Source organism: Salvelinus fontinalis, chromosome 1 (assembly GCF_029448725.1).
Source record: "Salvelinus fontinalis isolate EN_2023a chromosome 1, ASM2944872v1, whole genome shotgun sequence".
Lineage (NCBI taxonomy): Eukaryota > Metazoa > Chordata > Actinopteri > Salmoniformes > Salmonidae > Salvelinus > Salvelinus fontinalis.
The window spans coordinates 65,519,568-65,541,326 of NC_074665.1; the positions used below are offsets into that span (position 1 = coordinate 65,519,568).

Here is a 21,759-nt window from a genome sequence, read left to right on the forward strand (position 1 = left end):
TAATTTGTCTAATGGTATCCTATTATATCATTATGATATCCTAAATATAGCCATAGACAACAGGCCTCATATGTGGTGTGTTTGAAGGTATCCGAGTGTTAGAAAATATTTTCATTTGTCCTAGAAGCTGGTCTCCGGACGCATCATTTTCGATCAGAGGTAATCAATCATTGGTTAGGCTATTACTTCTGTCAAGGTCAGTAAGTAGACATTTTTTATTTATCCAAATACAAGATTGTGAAGGAAGTATAATGATGCTCTGTGTTACTTTTATTATACTTTACCGGTATACTTTTTGGATTTGTTGGTGTGCTATTGTTAGACTAGTGTTATGCGCATTGCGCATGTGTGATCAATAAATAAAGTGACTGATTCTGCATTTTCTGCAGTTTGACTGTAATTCTGAAAAAAATTATCCACATTGTAATCAAAAATGACAAAATATGCCTATATAGGCTAAAACAAATTGTACATTAAAAACCAACTACACTGAACAAAAATATAAACGCAACATGCAACAATTTCAAAGATTTTACTGAGTTACAGTCAGTATCTGGTGTGACTGCTATTTGCCTCATGCAGCGTGACACATCTCCTTCTCATAGAGTTGATCAGGCTGTTAATTGTGGCCTGTGGAATGTTGTCCCACTCCTCTTCAATGGCTGTTCGAAGTTGCTAGATATTGGCGGGAACTGGAATATGCTGTCATATACATTGATCCAAAGCATCCCAAACATCCTCAATGGGTGACATGTCTAGTGAGCATGCAGGCCATGGAAGAACTGGGAAATGTGCAGCTTCCAGGAGTTGTGTACAGATCCTTGCGACATGGGGCCGTGATGACAAGCACACAGATGAGCTTCCCTGAGACTGTTTCTGACAGTTTGTGCAGAAATTCTTCAGTTGTGCAAACCCACAGTTTCATCAGCTGTCTGGGTGGTTGGTATCAGACAATCCCGCAGGTGAGGAAGCCGGATGTGGAGGTCCTGGGCTGGCTTGGTTACACATGGTCTGCGGTTGTGAGGCCGGTTGGATGTACTGCCAAATTCTCTAAAACAATGTTTCTGGTAGAGAAATTAACATTAAATTCTCTGGCAACCGTTCTGATGGACATTCCTGCAGTCAGTGTGCCAATTGCACACTCCCTCAACTTGAGACATCTGTGGGATTGTGTTGTGTGACAAAACTGCACATTTTAGAGTGGCCTTTTATTGCCCCCAGCACAAGGTACACCTGTGTAATGATTATGCAGCTTAATCAGCTTCTTGATATGCCACACCTGTCAGGTGGATGCATTGTCTTGGCAAAGGATAAATTATCACAAACAGAGATGTAAACAAATGTGTGCACAAAATTTAAGAGAAATAAGCATTTTGTACAAATGGAACATTTTTGGGATATTTTATTTCAGCTCATGAAACATGAGACCAACACTTTACATATTGCATTTATATTTTTGTTCAGTGTACTTAATTACAGGATTATACTATTAGATCCTGTAGCTATACAAAACCCCAGTTTCATCCATTAATTGCAATATGTGTCAGTATGATTCATAATAATATATTGATCATCCAAATAGTTATATGTCTCAAGCATATTAAACGATTTCAGCATATTTTTCTCTCTCCTTTTGGACATGATGTGCCATGTTTTTACAGGGCTTCAGGCACAGCCCGCGCCATGCCAGGAGGGCGCGCGCTCGAGTTGCAGAGGAAAAGCCTCTTGTCGAAATTCCCGAGAGTGAGCATCAAAGTGACTCGTCCACAACTGTGAGAAAACGAAAAGTGAAGAAGAGAGTCCTTCCAGACTTCTATCACTCAGTACAAGTCACCCCAACACGCAAACGCGTAGGTATATTATTGGGTAATATAGCCTAAATCCAGCAGCCATAGTCATTTATGCTATCTATTCTAAATTAAATCTGCATGGTCAATTAACACTAGGGCGATTTATTTTATATTTTTCAATTGACAAGTATAGGCTACATCGATGATATGTTTCCTTAAATTAATTATCCATTTAAAATTGTAAACAATTTAAAATGCTCGCGTAATCCCCATTGACATCGATGCAATGGATGGTTTTTAAGCGCCAGTTTTCCTTCAATAGTTTGGCCTTCTGTACCACATCATGCCTTGGTACGCTGTTATTCGAAAAGCTATTGCAGCTTGACATTTTATGAACACTGACAAATGTTAAAGTTGAAGCCTTAAAATGTATTCAATTTCTTGATATTGCCCATGTTGTCATTTTGCATGTTGACACATGCATCAAACAAACATTTGACATATACCATGCCATAATGTTGCTGCAACTGAATTATTCTCGATTGTTTATATTAACAATCATCTCAGTTGTAGGCTACAACCCTTAAACCTCACCATATGCCAAACTCATTAGGCTACTGGGGAGAAAACAGCATGAGTGCTAGAAAATGAAGGTTGGTTCATATGTACTTTTGGGTGTCTACATTTTCTTAGTTTACTTTGGATAAATCTAGCTCAGTATGGACTTTCAAGTTACAACTGAGTATCATGAAGTTACTGAAACAATGTATAGACCTCGTTGTGTTATGATTACATTGTTTCAAATGGCCAATATTACAATTACCTCTAGAATAAATAAAACAATTGTGTAGACCTATTTGCAATAGATCATCAATGTCAATTTGAATGTTTCTTTTCCCAAATGTATAATGTTTGGTTTTTGTAAACATGGACATTTACTGATGGATCCTTTTCTCTTGTATCCTCAAGTTCTCAAGAAATATATTGATTCTTAATTTATTATTCAATGTATGGTAATAGCAATAGACTACCATTGAACAATTTTTTAATAATTATTCTAAATTGCGATGGGACTTTTTCAATTCACACATAAGAAAGTATGAAAGCAAATATTAACCCATCACATCAATGCAATTTTTATTGTCCTGTTCCTGACATAATTCTGGGTGTTGTAGTCTTGTAGGAAGGTATATGGAGAACGTTACTACCAATACTCAACGCTATTGACGTAACCGAGAAAAAAGCAAGTTGAGTATGAGTGGTGACTCACCAAGTATGTGGCGGGCGGGCTTGTCAATCTCCTAAAACAAGTGTTTAGTTATGCTTTGTTTGAGGTGGTGGGTTTCTCCTAACACTATGGTCACAATAAAGATAATATGGGCCGAAGCATTGTAGCGACCTTTAAGTAACTGTCCAGTCTTTCCAGATTTCTATGAAATATGGCCTATTATTAATTCAATTATGAGTGAAATAGTTTCCCTTCCAATAAATGGCAATTAAGTATGTTAAAAGGCAGCTTTTCTGTGTTGGAATGGTGCGGGCGTACCCCAACAATAGTGGTGTGGCCTTATAGCGGTCATTAAAAATATATGGAGTGGCTGCTGATCCAACTTTTCCCAGACCTTTTTTCCCAAACCTTTTTTTCCTGGACTAAAGGTCCCGAAGTTACTGCGCATGTGCGGATCACGGTCTACGCATCTGTTTCTTTACCTCTACTTAACACACATGGTTGTGGTCTTCCCTTCACATTTCCAACTGTCAATCATGAATGATAATTCTTCAGGTTTTACCAGTAAAACTTTCATGCAGCATTTGCATACCAACCATTTGATCTCAATCAGTTTCATGGGGATATGCATTTAGATCTTCTTGTTATACAGTGTTGTTTCGAAGTAGCCTACAGTGTTGTTTTGAATGATGTACAGTGAGCGAATTTTAGAGCAGATGGTGTTAACCAACTGTAGCATAGTCAAGTATTTTGCCTTGTGGCGCACGCTGTTGTGTATTGCCCCCACGAGAGAAAAATGCAGTGGTGTTTTTGTCTTACAGTAATGTTATAGTATGCTTTTATATTCGGTTCAGTTATGTAGAATACGATCATTATGTGATCATGGAAACATAGATTCAGCTTTGATCTAACTTTATTAAATTGGTAAGTCTACCATTTGTAAGAGTTGCCTTTTCTCTATAGCTAGAGCAGTGACTGTGTGTAAAGTATAGAACGCGATCTGCACATGCTCATAAGCTCTAGTCTGGGAAAAGTCAGGCTCTGCAGCCACAGCCTTAAAAATATTAATGTCAGTAGACTGCTGATTGGCCAGCTTATCCTCCTCAGGATGATGACATTATCCTCCATGAGGAAATAGCAAGCATTTTTTTCTAAGCAATCTGTTTGAGATACCAGTTTGAGGTGTGGTTTTTGAAGTGTTTTTTTCCCCAAATTATGCTTTGGCCACTTATGAATATAGGATGAGTCAACTCCATTGTTTAGGTATGAGTTAACAGAATATGATATTTTAAAAGTGAGATTTTCACTGGACAGTTACTTTAACCTAACACCTAGCGACCCCATTAACAGTTAAGGTGTTGGCTTGAAAGTCGCTGGACCTGGGTTCGAATCCTGGTCAGGGCAACCCCCTGATTTCACTACAATATGATATGACCATGACTCAGTAGTCTAAAACCATGAAGTGGTATTGATATTTGGAGGGTATTGATGTTCACTCAAATGCAATAAATGCACAGCCAAAGTTCATGGATCATTATATTTAAGTCATATCATGCATTGTTTGTATAATTTCAAGCACGTTTGTGCTCACCATTGAACAAGAGAATGCTTTGTTGATAGATCCTCAGGCCACAGTAAATAGTCACAATCCATGCTGGGAACAGGTTGGTGATTGTGAAATCACCCAAAGGTAATTGTCAATGAATGTCCTACTCTTGTTCAGATTGCAAACAGCAATGCTGTTCTATAATTTTGCAATGGAAGTCCACATGTGACTGGTATGCCCTATTGCTTTTTGACCAGCCACACCCTGTTTGGATGTGCCAACACTTGCTGTGGCAAGTAATTTGTTATGCATTTGCCCCCTTACCCTATCACAGGGCCCAGGCAGACAGCCTACAGACAGGCAGACAGACACACAGACACAGGCAGACAGAGATAGGTTGTAATGAATAAGCCTGCAGAACCCAGATATGTTTCATATATATTGATGATAAAGATAGTGCTCTAAAATTGCACATTCATTGTCAACTAGGAACAATTCTAGGCAATGGCACACAGTGCAGGCACATGCGCATCAGGCAGCAAAACAACAACGCGGCTGTGCATGGCTGATGAGACCAGGTTGATGACAAAGGATGTTCATGGACCAGTCTGGATTTCTGATTGGTTTTCGACCATCAACGTGGAGGCTACGCAGTCACCACTAGACATGCACGTACCCACCCAGGATGGCGCTGTAACAGTTACAGCGACATTGGCCACAGTTTCCCGATTGAATAATCAGGACTAGAGCGCTGGGATCCTCTCTAGTTTCCACCGGTCTTCTTCTGTATCCTAGGATGGTGACGCGTTGACATGCTACAGCTCTAGCATCACATTCTACTCGCCCTGGCCCAATCTATTCGCACTCTGCTCTGGGGACTTGACATAATTTCATCTCAAAGGAAAGACTTCACAAATTTAATGGGCAGAGTGCATCGCTAGAAGGGCGTGGTTCTGATAAAAAAATGACATAACCTGCTGCTGTCTGAGTTTGCAGCAAATTGATAAAGGATTTCGATATTATTCAACCGACACCATGTATACAGCGGTAAGTCTTATTTCTGGCCTGGCGGGGGAGCCAGATACAATCGATGTTCCTTCTTAATGCCTGCTTGTGCCTTTTCTTTTTATTGTTGAATCAGAGATCATTGCTAGGCGAGCTGGTGGCTCACGCTACGGTGCCTCCCTTGAGCTATCAATGTGCATTTACATTAGGTTACGCGCATCAGTTTAGGCAAACGTAGGAGCAGCGATGGTGAGAAATGTTTCATTGTGTCTGTCTGTGCTGTATGTGTGTTGCCTCGCAACACATTGATAATTTATTTATATTGTTTTAACAGAGCTCCGGTTCGGGCAACGCTTCCCTTCACTGTTCCATGTCTTCATCGGCCGATTTCTCGGACGAAGATGATTATAGTTTTAAATCTGGATCGGTCTCACCGGCACCAGGGGACACGTTACCCTGGAACCTACCCAGGCACGAGCGACATAAGCGAAAAATTCAGGGAGGATCCGTTTTGGATCCAGCAGAGAGAGCCGTGCTCAGGATTGCAGGTGAGTGTCAATATTTCATTGTTTGTGCTGCTGCTGATAATATAACATAAAATAGACCTATTGATTCTGCAAATCTATCAGATATGGCAAATTTAGCCACTGTGCTGTGATGCATTGTAGATTTTTTACAAGTAGGCTACAGGCTTTTTATTTATTCTGCATAATTACAGTAGACTGACGCTGCTGCTGGACAGTGGACACTCCCAGATGTCAGCCGCTGTCACTTCTGATGCATGTCCAATTTAGACAAAGACACATGTTTGTAATATAGGCTTCTGTAGCCAATAATTAGGCCCAAATAATATTTTGTCTCATAAGTTAATAAACAAATTAGATAATTAGGCTACTGTAAAAACCTGTATAGCTGTGGTGTGTTATTTGCTGTCTGGGAATTCTCACATTACATCCTCAATTCTATTGTCCATCCAATAAAATAAAATACAAATGAATTGGTCACCTACACAGATTTGCAGATGTTATCGCAGATGCACTGAAATGCTTATGGTTCTAGCTCCAACAGTGCAGTAATATCTAGCAATACAATAAGAATACACAAATAATCCAAAAAGTAAAAAAATATCAGAAATATCACAACTAGCAATATCACAATGAGCAATGTCAGAGTCCGGAATACACTGAGTATACAAAACATTAGGAACACCTGCTCTTTCATAGACTGACCAGGTGAATCCAGATGAAAGCTATGATCCCTTAGTGATGTCAGTAGTAAAATCCACTTCAATCAGTGAAGGGGATAAGACAGGTTAAAGGATTTTTAAGCCTTGAGACAATTGAGACATAGATTGTGTATGTGTGCCATTCAAAGCGTGAATGGGCAAGACAAAATATTTGAAGTGCCTTTGAACTGGGTATGGTAGTAGGTGCCATGCTCACCAGTTTGAGTGTATCAATAACTTCAATGCTGCTGGGTCGTTCATGCTCAACAGTTTCCCGTGTGTATCAAGAATTCTCCACCCTCCTAGGACATCCAGCCAACTTGACACAACTATGGGAAGTATTGGAGTCAACATGGACCAGCATCCCTCTGGAATGCTTTACACTTTGTAGAGTCCATGCCCTGATAAATTGAGGCTGATCTGAGGGCAAAAAGGGGGTGCAATGCAATATTAGCAAGGTGTTCCTAAAGTTTTGTACACTCAGTGTATTGTCGTGTAAATTCCCCACTAAGGACTCAAATTCAATGTAAATCATATCAATCTTTATTATCACGGCCGGAGAGGTTCACAAACTCAGTGCAAGCTTGTGAAAAATCAGAGGGCGTTCCCTTTCAGTCCTTATATGCAGATGCAGCTACACAAACAAGTCATGTAAGCATAATTTACATTATTCTTTATTAACATTGGCTCCTGCATGTGACTGACGAGACTTCTTCTCTCAAAGCTGGGACCTTGAAACTGAGATACTTATTTTGGCTCCCAGAGCAATGTTCTGGGCGTACTGCCAATTGGTCTGAGGAGGAGTTCACAGTCACCTGCACAAACCAAGATGGAGTGAGGGGAGATGCTGTGTACAATTCAAGGCTTATCTCTTGAGACAATAACATTTTCTTTCACAGTATATATAAATGGTGTGTATAGACAGTATGGACACTATATGAATAGAAATGATGTGCAGCAGTTATATAGGTTGAGCCATGAGTAGAATACAGTATCTACATATAAAGTGGGTAAAAAAGGATGTAAACATTGCTAAAGTGACCAGTGTTCAATGACTCTATATACATGGGGCAGCAGTCTCTAAGGTGCTAGGCAGAGTACTGGGTGGTGGCCGGCAGGTGATGGGTGATGGCTATTCAACAGTCTGATGCACCTATACTGACCTCGCCTTCTGGATGATAGCGGGGTGAACAGGCAGTGGCTCGGGTGGTTGTTGTCCTTGATGATCTTTTTGGCCTCACAGGAAGGACAACAACCACCCGAGCCACTGCCTGTTCACCCCGCTATCATCCAGAAGGCGAGTTCAGTACAGGTGCATCAAAGTGGGGACCGAGAGACTGAAAAACAGCTTTTATCTCAAGGCCATCAGACTGTTAAACAGCCATCACTAACATTGAGTGGCAGCTGCCAACATACTGACTCATCTCTAGCCACTTTAATAATGGAAAAATTGATGTAATAAATGTATCACTAGCCACTTTAAACAATGCCACTTTATATAATGTTTACATACCCTACATTACTCATCTCATATATATATACTGTACTCTATACCATCTACTGCATCTTGCCTATGCTGTTTGGCTATCGCTCATTCATATATGTTTATGTACATATTCTTATTCATTCCTTTACACTTGTGTGTATAAGGTAGTTGTTGTGAAATTGTTAGGTTAGATTACTTGTTAGATATTACTGCATGGTCGGAACTTGAAGCGCAAGCATTTCGCTATACTCGCATTTCATTCTCTCGGTCCTGGCTTTGATACACCTGTACTGTCTCCATCTACCTGATGGTAGCAGGGTCAACAGGCCATAGCTCGAGTGGCTGAGGTGCTTGATGATCTTCTTGGCCTTCCTATGACACTGGGTGCTGTAGATGTTCTGAAGGGCAGGCAGTGTGCCCCTGGTGATGTGTTGGGCTGACCGCACCACCCTCTGGAGAGCCATGCAGTGGAGTTGCCAGGCGGTGATGCAGCCCAACAGAATGCTCTCGATGGTGCATCTGTAGAAGTTTGTGAGGGTCTTGGGGGCCATGTCAAATGTATTTTGCCTCCTGAAGTGACCCCGTCGATGTGGATGGGGGCGTGCTCTCTCTGCTATCTCCTGTAGTCCACGATCAGCTCCATCATTTTGTTGACGTTGAGGGAGAGGTTATTACCCCTGCACCACTCTGCCAAGGCACTAACCTCCTCCCTGTAGGCTGTCTACACTGTCGTCAGCAAACATGTTTATAGAGTTGGAGTTCATGGGTTAACATGGAGTACAGAATGGGGCTGAACACACACCCCTGGGGGGCCCCTGTGTTGAGGATCAGCATGGCGGAGGTGTTGTTGCCTACCCTCACCACCTGGGGGCAATCCAAGATTGGCTGTTGAGATTGAGTTCTTTAGGTGAAAGTGCAACGAGCGGTCATCATAACCTGTGCATATGCTGTGCATTAGGATACTAGAATCGGAATTAGATTATTCTTTGTAATCCTCTAATACATGGGTTTATTAATCATGTATTACATGGGCTGACACAAGCTGCAGGCCCTTTGTGATTGCAACTTTTATGTTGGTCTGATGCTGTTTATTTGATTACAGAATGTTTTTAATAATTTAATTGCGATTGGAATTATTTGACAAACTTCTGTGCCATAAACTAAGAATTTCACAGGAGAGCAAGCTATTGTAGTAGTTGAACTGTGTGATTTACTGTAAATGTAGTCTGTGAAACAAATGAGAGTAGTAATGATACATTCTAGGGGTGACCTTGCTAAATGCATTTCTTTTCTTTATTTTTTTGCAAAAAGACTGTTCTTGGACCATAGTTTCAGTTCAGTAGCATAGACAGGGCTATAATAGGCCCATGCACTTTTCAATTCAGGAATTAATCCTTAGTCATATGCCCAGGACCATAAAAGGTGAGTATTTATTTGGGAATGGTATGGACTCTCTTGGCACATCTACAGGGTGTGCTGTCTTGCTCACCTCCTTTCCCTTCTTGGTGACCTCTCAGAATCTTGCTGTTGACATTCATCAACAGAATATTTTGGCTTTGATTAAAAAAATGGAAACAATAAACTATCATATCGTAATCCAATTATTCACGTTGTGAGTAGGCCTAAAATCCATATTTTCTGTTTGCTGAATCTCAGGATCCATAGATTACTAGCTAGTTTGAAAAAATTATCTCTTCAATTCGCAAGTCCTGAATTTGCCTGATGGCAGGATGTGATCATTGTTCAGGTGGATGCATCTGTCCCTTTCCTAGTGATGCCTGATATTGTAGAATATTTGCCCTCTGATTTCGCCCATTTTGTTAATCTTATTCATATCTCTGTGACAGTCGTCCCAGGGCTGGGCGATGTATTGAATTTATTTGATTAATTCAAATGTATGTTTTTGCGTGATATTCCAAAGTCCCGTATCACAAGAATCTAGTTTTATTTTAATTTGTTATGTGCGTTTATGTTCGCTTGTTCTCATGTTTATTTTTTGATTGCAGTTAGAGTACATTATAACTGCAGTATGCTGCAAATACTGCGTCCAAAGTAACACCGTTTTTTTTATTGCAGTGTTTTTGCAGTGTAACTGCAGTTACTGCACCTTTACTGCAGTTTCAAAACTGCAATCTTTTATTGTAAGGGTCCTTCTGCTGTGACTGTGCGCCTCCCCATTTACACACACACAGACACACACACAAAGCCCCTCCCCCTGCCACTCACAACAACAAAGATGAGAGATCACTTCTTCCTCTCTGACACTATTTGCATTTGAGGTTTGGTCCAATAGAATGGGTCATATGGACACCAAAACACATTGAGTTATTTCTTTACTGTAATAGAGGACAAGTTAACCTTTCTAACCATACCATTTTTATGTCTTAACTCCTCAAATTGCGTGCAGAGCAGATACTACTAAAATGAGAGTATAAATTAACATTGATTCTGGAAAATTAATGCTCAGGTTGTAGTGGGTGCGTGCTGGTGGCAGGGAAGTCAGGCGCAGGAGAACGAACTTGGTATAAACGGAGTCGTTTAATAAGTGCTCACAAAACTCAGAAAACCAAAATACACAAATAATAAAAGTGGGTACAAAACCCGTCGCACACCAGAACATAACTTGCACATAACATACAATCAAACAATCATCGACAAGGACATGAGAGGAAACAGAGGGTTAAATACACAACATGTAATTGATGGGATTGGAACCAGGTGTGAAGAAAGACAAGACAAAACCAATGGAAAATGAAAAATGGATCAGCGATGGCTAAAGGTCGGTGACGTCGACCGCCGAACACCGCCCGGACAAGGAGAGGGACCGACTTCAGCGGAAGTCGTGACACAGGTTGTCACACACAGCTTTGCAGTATCACATACAGCAAGCAGCATTTTAGCCAAAGACTGTTATACTAGCTGTCTAGTCTGTGTTATAAATGTGAAATAAGCATCAAGCACAATTATATAAGTAATTGGCAACTCATTCTCATTCTGAGAAATAAGGTAGGTTCAGGGCCGGTCCTGGCGAGACCAAAAAAATTGTTCCCCTACAAGAATAGTCTTAGTAAGCAAAATTATGTTGAAAAGACGTCTAAAATGCATATTTTTTCTGACGTTGAAGTTAGGTTCAATTTAGGTTCTGAATGAAAGGTGAAAAGACGTATTTTACGGACGTTGAAATCCAGTACATTTTTGGTTCTGAATGAAAGTTGAAAATATGTAATTTATAAATGTCTATGTTTGGGACAAATCAAGGCTGGTCCAGACCGGACAACATCTGAACCAAACATAGTCGTCTAGTCCGGACAGCACCAAACAAAGATGTCCAAAAGGCTTCAGCGTCGGCCCTTTCTTACTGAGGTATAGTCTACAGTAGGATTCGGTCCTCGGGGCCGGAGTGGTGTCACATTTTTTTCCCATCCCTAGTCAACACTGATTAAACTAATTTCATTCTAAACTGAAGATCATGATTAGTTGATTAGTGGTGTCAGATGTGTTAGCTGGGACTGGGTCAAAAGTGGGACACCAATCAGGCCACAGAGGACTGGAGTTGCCCATCCCTGGCCTACAGTGTCACATGAAATTACATTTTAGGAAAGCCCATCTATGTGCTAGGCTTACTGTTTGTAAAACACCAAAAAAAGACGACCAAAAGATGCCGGTGTCAGTCCGTGCTTACTAGGGTGTAGCCAACCATGTCTGCCCACAATGGAATGTTATGAATGCCCATCAATGTGGTAGGCCCGCCGTTTGTAAAACAGTCCATTGCATTGGCTTTATTAGTCCTGATTCATGTGACTAATCAATTTGGCTATTTCATTAAGCTCTGAATATCAGCTACCCAACTTTATCAGGAGTTATCCTAAGCCTATTTGCAATGTGTTTACACAGTAGGAAATGCAGAAGTATTTTCTTTTTCACTATAATCAGCTAATACATTTTTTTATGGATACAAACTTGAAACCACTGCTCATTAAAATTTTGCCCACGGAATGAAACTCCTGGACAGCCTGATTGTACATTCCATATAGTCCATTTTAGTTTGAACTGTCCTGTTTTTAGGATATGTAGTTTGTTAACATGTCATTTTTTATTTGGCCGACATTTAGATTAGGCTATTTGATCGGAGAAACGTGCATGATGTAAAAAGTGTCTCATTACATTGTCATACATTTTATCTTCAGCCTGTAGGAAAGGCAACATACTCTTTCTACCATATGCTATATCTGCTACATGATTTATGTTAGATCATTTTTTTGACGGAATGTTGGTGGAGCGCCACAGCGATGCGTCTCTCCAACAGAACCCTTGGAGAGGAACGCTGGGATTGGACAAGATAAATATTTTGGGTCCCTGCCTTTGACAAAGTGGGATCTGCTTATGTAACAGTATAACTTTAAACCGTCCCCTCGCGTGAACCAGGGACCTTCTGCACACATCAACAACGGTCGCCCACGAAGCATCGTTACCCATCGCGCCACAAAGGCCGCGGCCCTTGCAGGGCAAGGGGCAACACTACATCTAGGTTTCAGAGCAAGTGACGTAACTGATTGAAACGCTACTAGCGCGTACAAGCTAACTAGCTAGCCATTTCACATCCGTTACACTCACCCCCCTTTCAACCTCCTCCTTTTCCGCAGCAACCAGTGATCCGGGTCAACAGCATCAATGTAACACTTTAAACCGTCCCCTCGCCCCGACACGGGCGCGAACCAGGGACCATCTGCACACATCAACAACGGTCGCCCACGAAGCATCGTTACCCATCGCGCCACAAAGGCCGCGGCCCTTGCAGAGCAAGGGGCAACACTACATCTAGGTTTCAGAGCAAGTGACGTAACTGATTGAAACGCTACTAGCGCGTACCCGCTAACTAGCTAGCCATTTCACATCCGTTACACTTATCAAAGGGTGGCATCAGCTCTCACCTAAAAAGCCAATATGCCACTGGTTGAGAGAAATTGTTATTGTTTTTGGGCAAAATGATGTATCGTTTTATGAGTTATTGGAGGTGCGTCTAGGTCAGTTTAGTTCAGAAAATGCCGCCCTTGTCAATCTGCCACCATAGGGGGCCGCATAATCCTGCCTAATGAGTGGGCCGGGCCTGAGTAGGTTACTTGATTTCAACATCTGAACAAAGTGGACAGGCTAGCATGCTGTTCAAACATTTGGAAACAGATAAAAGGGTGTGTTAATAACAATTCAACTGTTCTTCCTTGTTAGCTAGAAAATGGATCCAAGTTGGCTAAACTTTAAATTTAAAGATGGCTAATCTACTCTACATGGGCTTGTGCTTGAGAAATTGTTCATGAGACCTGTGTTAATAATTTTCTATAATGCCTACTACAATATGTTAGTCATTATTAGTGAATGTGCATTATGCATGGTTCTGGTTAAATGTGCAACAAAATTTGCATTTTCATAGACAGAATTGAAAGCCATATCAGTGATTATTTCAAAAAGCAGGTTAAACTATTTTGATAAAGTAATACAATTATTAGTGGGTCCTATGGTTGTGGAAGGCTTATATTTAGCCTAGGTATAATTTCACAAGCCCTGAATTCATTAAATTATTGCTGACTGTTTGAAATGCAGTGTACTTGAGCTTTAATTGTCCAACAAAGCTTATTTTGAGAAAACATTTAAAAAATGTAGATATATATCGTGAATCGCCCATAAATTAGAACAAATTGAGGTATGATCTTTAGGCCACATCGCCCAGCCCTAAATTGTCTATACCAGTCTTGATCACTTCTCCTTAGAAAGTAAGCTATTTTCCTATTGATTCTCTACATTTTATGGAAAGAATCTGATTGAATGGAACCTAGACTGTGTTGAAATGCATCATCATCAGCACCATCTGTTTATTCTAGACTGCATTTCCTCTGGAATTAAACCCTTTTAGTATTAGGACCTGTGAGGACATCTCCTCTGCCTGCTGTAGCACCGGGACTTCAGCAGACTCAATGCAACAGAAACTCAATGCAACAGAGACTCAAAGCAATCTTCCAGCTCAGTGTATCATATGTATAACACAAACAATAGTATTTTTTTTTATCAGTGTGACATTATTTTGAAGAATCTCTATGTTATAACGAATGCACAATGTAGGCCTTGATTTATGAATTATGACAGTTGTCTACCTTTTCATGCCTCTTTTGAGTGAGGTATGTTGGATTGGAAATAGACCTACCTAATAAGGCAAGGCCAACCAAGTGAAACAATTGGATAGCGAGTATCCTATTCCTATGCTTAAATTATCTAGCTGTAGGCACATTTTCATGGAATGGAAACGTTGTGGACTGTCTTTAAATCACTGGCACCAGTGCTTATTAATGATTATTTTGCACAGCAGTTGATGCTGAGTCATTCTGTTATCGTCGCGTTAGTGTGCTGGTATTACTGGAATTGGAGTCATGGTGGACTCCGCAGAGAGAGAGAGTAGGGAGGGGAGACGCGTGCATTAGTATTGCTCAGGCGCGCCCGCTTGATATGGGATGGCATTTATTTTGTCCAGCAGCCCTCTCTCCCCTCAATCCCTCCCAGACTGTCACAGAACACACCCGAGATGTTCTCATGAAACCGGAGAAGAAGTCTCGCCTAGTGGTGGTTTGACCTACCGGGGAGGGGTATAGGGGCGTTTCCTTCCATGTAACAACGGCGCTGGTCAATCCTCTGTCCGGATCCCTGTCCCGCAACTAGAACTAGGCTACACACTCGCCACAGCGGCTGGTGAATGTCCAGCCTATAAAGAGCCCTATGGTGGAGTTCGGGTAATGGCTCACTACAACGCGACGCCGGCAGGTTATATGCTCGCCGACGAAAAGGAATACCTTCAAGCGTATGAGGATGTCCTCGAAAAATACAAAGGTATGCTAATTACTTCGGCCGCCTATACCGATTGGTAGGTCTACAATGATTCGAAATGAAACAATGAGGGAATAGCCCTGTATGGGACAATTGCACCGTGGTAGGCTAAAGCCCTAAACAAGTGTGTCAGCAAGCCACTGAGCTTTGATGACTGGAGGACAGCGGGTCGGAATGAATGGAAACATGACAGTCTAGGCTATTTGATTGTAGTCTATAGCCTTGTCAGTTTATATTAGATTTCGAAAGTTTGTGTTTAGCACTTGTAAAAAGCCAAATTGACTTGGATTTGTGCGACATTATACTAGAATTGTGTAAAATTTGCATTGATGCATCGATTGGAGGAGGTGTGTTCCTCAATGTAAAGAAAGAATGCTGTCTCAACGTTTTACTGTCACTTTTGTCACATGAGAGAAGCAATCTCAAAATGACTATAGGCTATATTTTGGTAGGCCTATTAATTATGGAGATGTTTATTTATTTAGATGAAATATTAGGCTATGCAGGAGATGTTATTTAAATGAACATTTCTATGAAGGTTTGAATATCTTTGAGTTGATGACCCCTCTTTTGTTGTAACTGTTGTCTGACCAATTGACCAAGCTGTTATCAATGTAGGCTGACACAAAGAGAGGATCAGCCAAAGATGCAGCAGGGCTATTATCTTGCATTAGTCCATCAAGCATTACATTCAGGCTGACAAGTCTTGAGGCCAAGTCCATTATTACTGGAAACCTGCAGAAGACATTACATTTTCAATATCCTGTCTACAGCAAAGCATTCTCCGCTAGCTGGATGACATCACCCCCCTACACATACAGATGTTGGATCTTAATTTGATCACCCTGTTGTTGCATGCAAGTTTTAAGTGTATTCAAGTTTTAAAAAGGCTTTGTGATTTGTGATTTCCACTTTAACATTTCAGACTTGATTTACCCTAACTAAAAATGTATCAACCCTTACACAAATGTTCATTAATTATAATCCACACAATAATTACCATTTCCTATTTCCCTGTGAGAAACTGGTCAAATTAAACATCTGTAGTCCCTTGCCAGGCCAATAGTGTGAATCTCGAATAGACTCCGTCTCCTACAGTGATTAATTTCCCCCATTTATATTTTAGATCTCTCCAATGTTATCTGCAACATTTGAATGAGCAGTGAATGAGAAAAGGTAATCCGTGTGAATGGGTTAGTTGTGTATGATACTGTGATTCCTTGTTAACTAGTGGTCAGTCACTAACAATGGATATTTACGTGGTCTCTCTCTCTCTCACAGCAACAGACAGTCAACTGTGGCCTGCTTAACGGCCCTTGACTAGAGCATAATGGAATCATATGATGTAGCATCATTTGGAATCTGTGTCTGACTTTTGTCTCCAGTCACTGGGTCAGACAATGAGGTGTTTTATTATTGGTGCTCCGTACGGCTACATACAGTTGAAGTCGTAAGTTTACATACACTTAGGTTGGAGTCATTAAAAGTCGTTTTTCAACCACTCCACAAATTTCTTGTTAACAAACTAAAGTTTTGGCAAGTCGGTTAGGACATCTACTTTGTTTACAGACAGATTATTTCACTTATAATTCACTGTATCACAATTCCAGTGGGTCAGAAGTTTACATACACTAAATTTACTGTGCCTTTAAACAGCTTGGAAAATTCCAGAAAATGATGTCATGGCTTTAGAAGCTTCTGATAGGCTAATTGACATAATGTGAGTCAATTGGAGGTGTACCTGTGGATGTATTTCAAGGCCTACCTTCAAATTCAGTGCCTCTTTGCTTGACATCATGGGAAAATCAAAAGAAATCAGCCAAAACCTCAGAAAAAAAATAGTGGACTTCCACAAGTCTGATTCATCCTTGGGAGCAATTTCTGAAAGCCTGAAGGTACCACATTCATCTGTACAAACAATAGTACGCAAGTGTAAACACCATGGGACCATGCAGCCGTCATATCGCTCAGGAAGGAGACGCGTTCTGTCTCCTAGAGATGAACGTACTTTGGTGCGAAAAGTGCAAATAAATCCCAGAACAACAGCAATGGACCTTGTGAAGATGCCGGAGGAAACAGGTACAAAAATATCTATATCCACAGTAAAACGAGTCCTATATCGACATAACCTGAAAGGCTGCTCAAAAAGGAAGAAGCCCCTGCTCCAAAACCGCAATAAAAAAATCAAGACTACGGTTTGCAACTGCACATGGGGACAAAGATCGTACTTTTGGGGAAATGTCTTCTGGTCTGATGAAACAAAAATAGAACTGTTTGGCCATAATGACCATTATGTTTGGAGGAAAAATGGGGAGGCTTGCAAGCCGAAGAACACCATCCCAACCGTGAAGCACGGGGGTGGCAGCATCATGTTGTGGGGTGCTTTACTGCAGAAGAGACTGGTGCACTTCACAAAATAGATTGCATCATGAGGGAGGAAAAGTATGTGGATATATTGATGCAACTTCTCAATTGGGTCTTCCAAATGGACAATGACCCCAAGCATACTTCCAAAGTTGTGGCAAAAGGGCTTAAGGACAACAAAGTCAAGGTAATGGAGTGGCCATCACAAAGCCCTGACCTCAATCCCATAGAAAATTTGTGGGCAGAACTGAAAAAGCGTGTTCGAGCAAGGAGGCCTACAAACCTGATGCAGTTACACCAGCTCTGTCAGGAGGAATGGGACAAAATTCACCCAACTTATTGTGGGAAGCTTGTGGAAGGCTACCCAAAACATTTGACCCAAGATAAACAATTTAAAGGCAATGCTACCAAATACTAATTGAGTGTATGTAAACTTCTGACCGACTGAGAATGTGATGAAAGAAATAAAAGCTGAAATAAATCATTCTCTCTTCTATTATTCTGACATTTTCACATTCTTAAAATAAAGTGGTGATCCTAACTGACCTAAAAGGGAAATTTTACTAGGATTAAATGTCAGGAATTGTGAAAAACTGAGTTTAAATGTATTTGGCTAAGGTGTATGTAAACTTCCGACTTCAACTGTACATGCATCTACTTAAAATGTTACAAAAAACATTTTTCTTTCTAAAAATTACTTCGGTCCACACTTATCATGTTTACCAAAATGTTATGAATCGCAACCAAGCGAAACCGATATCATATCAATATTATTTCTTTACTTTGATAGATTGAGTAGGTAGCGTACTGATGACCTAATCTTCATCCAATTATGTTTTATGCCAGCTCTTACACTGGTTAGACAGGTTTCAGTACTGAACTAACAGTTCACCTTAGGAAGTGCAATGTTACATGCATTTGTTGGTGATAATAATTATAAATGCTTATGCTGTAAATTCTTCTCAAAATGTATACATCTTTATAAATGTTTATAATGTTTATTAATACAGGAATACTAATTTAGTATGTACACTTCTTATCAATAGTTTATTAAATTAAGTTTTTGTTAAGTGTTTCCAGTGATTTGAGCCCAACATTGATTTGACCCCAGCCTTTGAATACTAGGATATGCCTTGTGATAATTTCAAACAGGGATTTCCCTTAAGTTGCTGGCTATGCGTTGCAAGGCCATTGGTCTGTCATTTAAAACTCCAGCACAGCTCCATGGCTGCATGTGACAATGACATTTGTCACTTAAAGATCTGAGTTATGTTTGATGTGACACATAGCTGGAAATCACCTTATTTGAGGACTCATTACAACGTTATAATGGGACTAAGGAGGAAGTTCAATACTGAATCATACACTATTAGCAAAAAGGGTTCCAAAAGGGTTCTTCGGCTGTCCCCATAGGAGGACCCTTTTTGGTTCCAGGTATAACCCTTTTAGGTTCCATGTATAAAGGGTCCTACATGGAATCCAAAAGGATTTTACCAGCAACCCAAAAGGGTTCTTCAAAGAGTTTTCTTATGGGGACAGCCGAAGAACCTTTAAAAGTTCTAGATAGCACCTTTTTTCTTAGAGTGTAATGAATGTTTTGGTAATAAGCAGTTCAGAAGTCACCCCTGCTTTAATTCAATTTAAATGTCATAACCCATTATGCTTATATGTGTACCCTTCACCACGCTTAGCATGTCATTTTTTATTGTCAGTTCTGATGACTTTTGTACTACAAAATTAATGGAGAAAAAAAATGCTGACCCCATCTAAAATATAATTTTCCCCTCCAGAAATGAGCCTAACAACATATTGGTCTATATTATCAGGCTGGTTTGTTATGTAGCAGTAAATATTATCACCTGTAGCTCAACTGATACAGCATAGTGGCTATAAATAAATAGGCTGAGTCATGAGCTTGCCAATATTTATTTGTGCATATTTCTGCTTATCATTAGCTAGATCAGTGCCCTTTCATCATGGGGGAACATCCAGTTAAGAACAAATTCTTATTTACAATGACGGCATACCCCGGCCAAACCCAGACAACACTGGGCCAATTGTTCGCAGCCCTATGGAACTCCCAATCACGGCCAGATGTGATACAGCCTGGATTCGAACCAGGAACTCTAGTGATGCCTCTTGCACTGACATGCAGTGCCTTAGACCTCTGCGCCATTCGGGAGCCCTATCAATGAAGACTAGGGTGGCCCTGTTTCTATTGTACATTGTCAAATTGAAAGAAAAAAGAAAATTGGTTCATAAACATGATTTAGAGATTGGGAGACAGGCAGGCTGCCTCTGATTGGGGAGAGAAACAGGCTTGCTTGAGCCTACTGCCCGAGGATCATAGAAACAGCCCTTCTCTAATGCTGTAGCCTACTAGAAACTAGATATGTTAAGGTTTATAATACTACCAATGTTATATATATGTAACCGTTACCAATTATCACTAGTTTTGAGAAATAGCGCTCACACACTTTTCATCACTTCGCAATCGAAAATAGTTTTCTTTCATTCTTATTCGTGCTTATGAATTTACCATGGTATGGTATGGTTTTCCCCTCTCACAAACCACAGTGTCTAAGGAATGGGCTAAACCAAAAGCATAATTGGTGGTGGGGGGATCCAATAATAAAATGAGAATTGAGTAGCACTGTGTTGTGTAATGAAACGGAATGCTTTACAGTGGGAAAATAATTTCCTATCAATAAAATTCACCATGGTATATTATTGAGGTGTAAATTGACCTGTCTCTAATGTTGGCGGGGTTCGTGACCCCCCCCCCCCCCTTCTGAAAAGTACAACACCTCAAATATACAGCCTTTGTCTGTTGTACATCTATAAAGCACAGATAGACTCATGTCTCCCCAAAGCTTCTCTTTGTGTGAGATTGGTGTTGTGCATCAATTAAACACGTATTTACAGTCCCTTCAGAAAGTATTCACACCCCTTGACTTTTTCCAGGTTTAGTTGTGTTACTGCCTGAACTTATAAATGGAATAAATAGAGATTTTTAGTCACTGGTGGAATTATGTTTTTCATTTTTTTAATCAAATATGAAAACCTTAAATGTCTTGAGTCAATAACTATTCAACTCCTTTGTTATGGCAAGCCTAAATAAGTTCAGGAGTAAAAATGTGGCTAACATGTCACATAATAAGTTGCATGGACTCACTCTGTGTGCAATAAAAGTGTTTAACATGATTTTTGAATGAGTGCCTCATCTCTGTACCCCACACATACACTTATCTGTAAGGTCCCTCAGTCGAGCAGTACATTTCAAACACTGATTCAACCACAAACACGAGGAAGGTTTTTGTGGTTGAAAGATACAGGCGTCCTTCCTAACTCAGTTGCATGCGTGCTTCTACACCTGCATTACTAGCTGTTTGGGGTTTTAGGCTGGGTTTCTGTACAGCACTTCGAGATTATAGCTGATGTACGAAGGGCTATATAAAATAAACTTGATTGATTGATTGAGTTGCAGGGGATGAAGGAAACCGCTCAGGGATTTCACCATGAGGCCAATGGTGACTTTAAAACAATTACAGAGTTAGTACAATGTATTGACTCAGGAGTGTGAATACTTATGTAAATTATATATTTCTGCATTTCATTTTCAGTACATTTGTAAACATTTCTAAAAACATGTTTTCACTTTATTGGGTATTGTGTGAGATATGTGAGAAAATCAATTTAATCAATTTTAAATTAAGGCTGTAACACAACAAAATATGGAATCAAGGGGTATGAATACTTTGTGATGGCACTATAGGTATATCTTATTCAATCTTATTCAATCAAAACAAAACAAACATTGAGTAAGTAAAACAAACTAGCAACATGTCCTCATTCATATCCTTGTCCATAGGAAAATAAACTTTGTCCCAGCATTGAAGTAGTTTTCCCCGTCAAAGAAAAGTATTGATCATTAGGATGGTTTATACTAAGGTGTGGCTTATATGCTTCCTCTCCCGACTAATAGTAAAATATGGAAATATGAAGTTAAAGTAGAAATTATACAATGGAACAGTCAAGTTGGGAGGATGTATTTTCACAAGTTCACATCCTGCATGTGACACCTTCATCTGTCCCTGTCATTAGTATGAATAGAAACACCAGGTGTGGTCAAACCTGCGTAGCATGCTAAAGATGTAGATCTTCTTAGGGTGCACTTGGTCCCCTTGTCATTCATTGTTTAGCTTTTGGCAAACAATCAAACATTAAAGTTAAATATTTTTCTAT

The 21,759-nt window shown here is 40.2% G+C and overlaps 1 protein-coding gene across 17 annotated transcripts in view; it reads left to right on the plus strand.

The window, feature by feature from the left end:
• LOC129859890 (dystonin-like) overlaps positions 1–21,759 on the plus strand; it is a 189,332-nt gene that overhangs the window by 654 nt on the left and 166,919 nt on the right. For 13 of the 17 annotated variants that reach the window (XM_055930113.1, XM_055930129.1, XM_055930172.1 and 10 more), the window contains exons 2-4: positions 125–159; positions 1,662–1,850; positions 5,904–6,117. In XM_055930113.1, the coding sequence (XP_055786088.1) occupies positions 125–159; positions 1,662–1,850; positions 5,904–6,117 (438 nt within the window). Of the gene's footprint in view, positions 1–124; positions 160–1,661; positions 1,851–5,233; positions 5,612–5,701; positions 5,819–5,903; positions 6,118–14,870; positions 15,154–21,759 lie in introns of those variants that run through there. The other 4 variants (XM_055930120.1, XM_055930198.1, XM_055930199.1 and 1 more) reach the window with 4 other exon arrangements.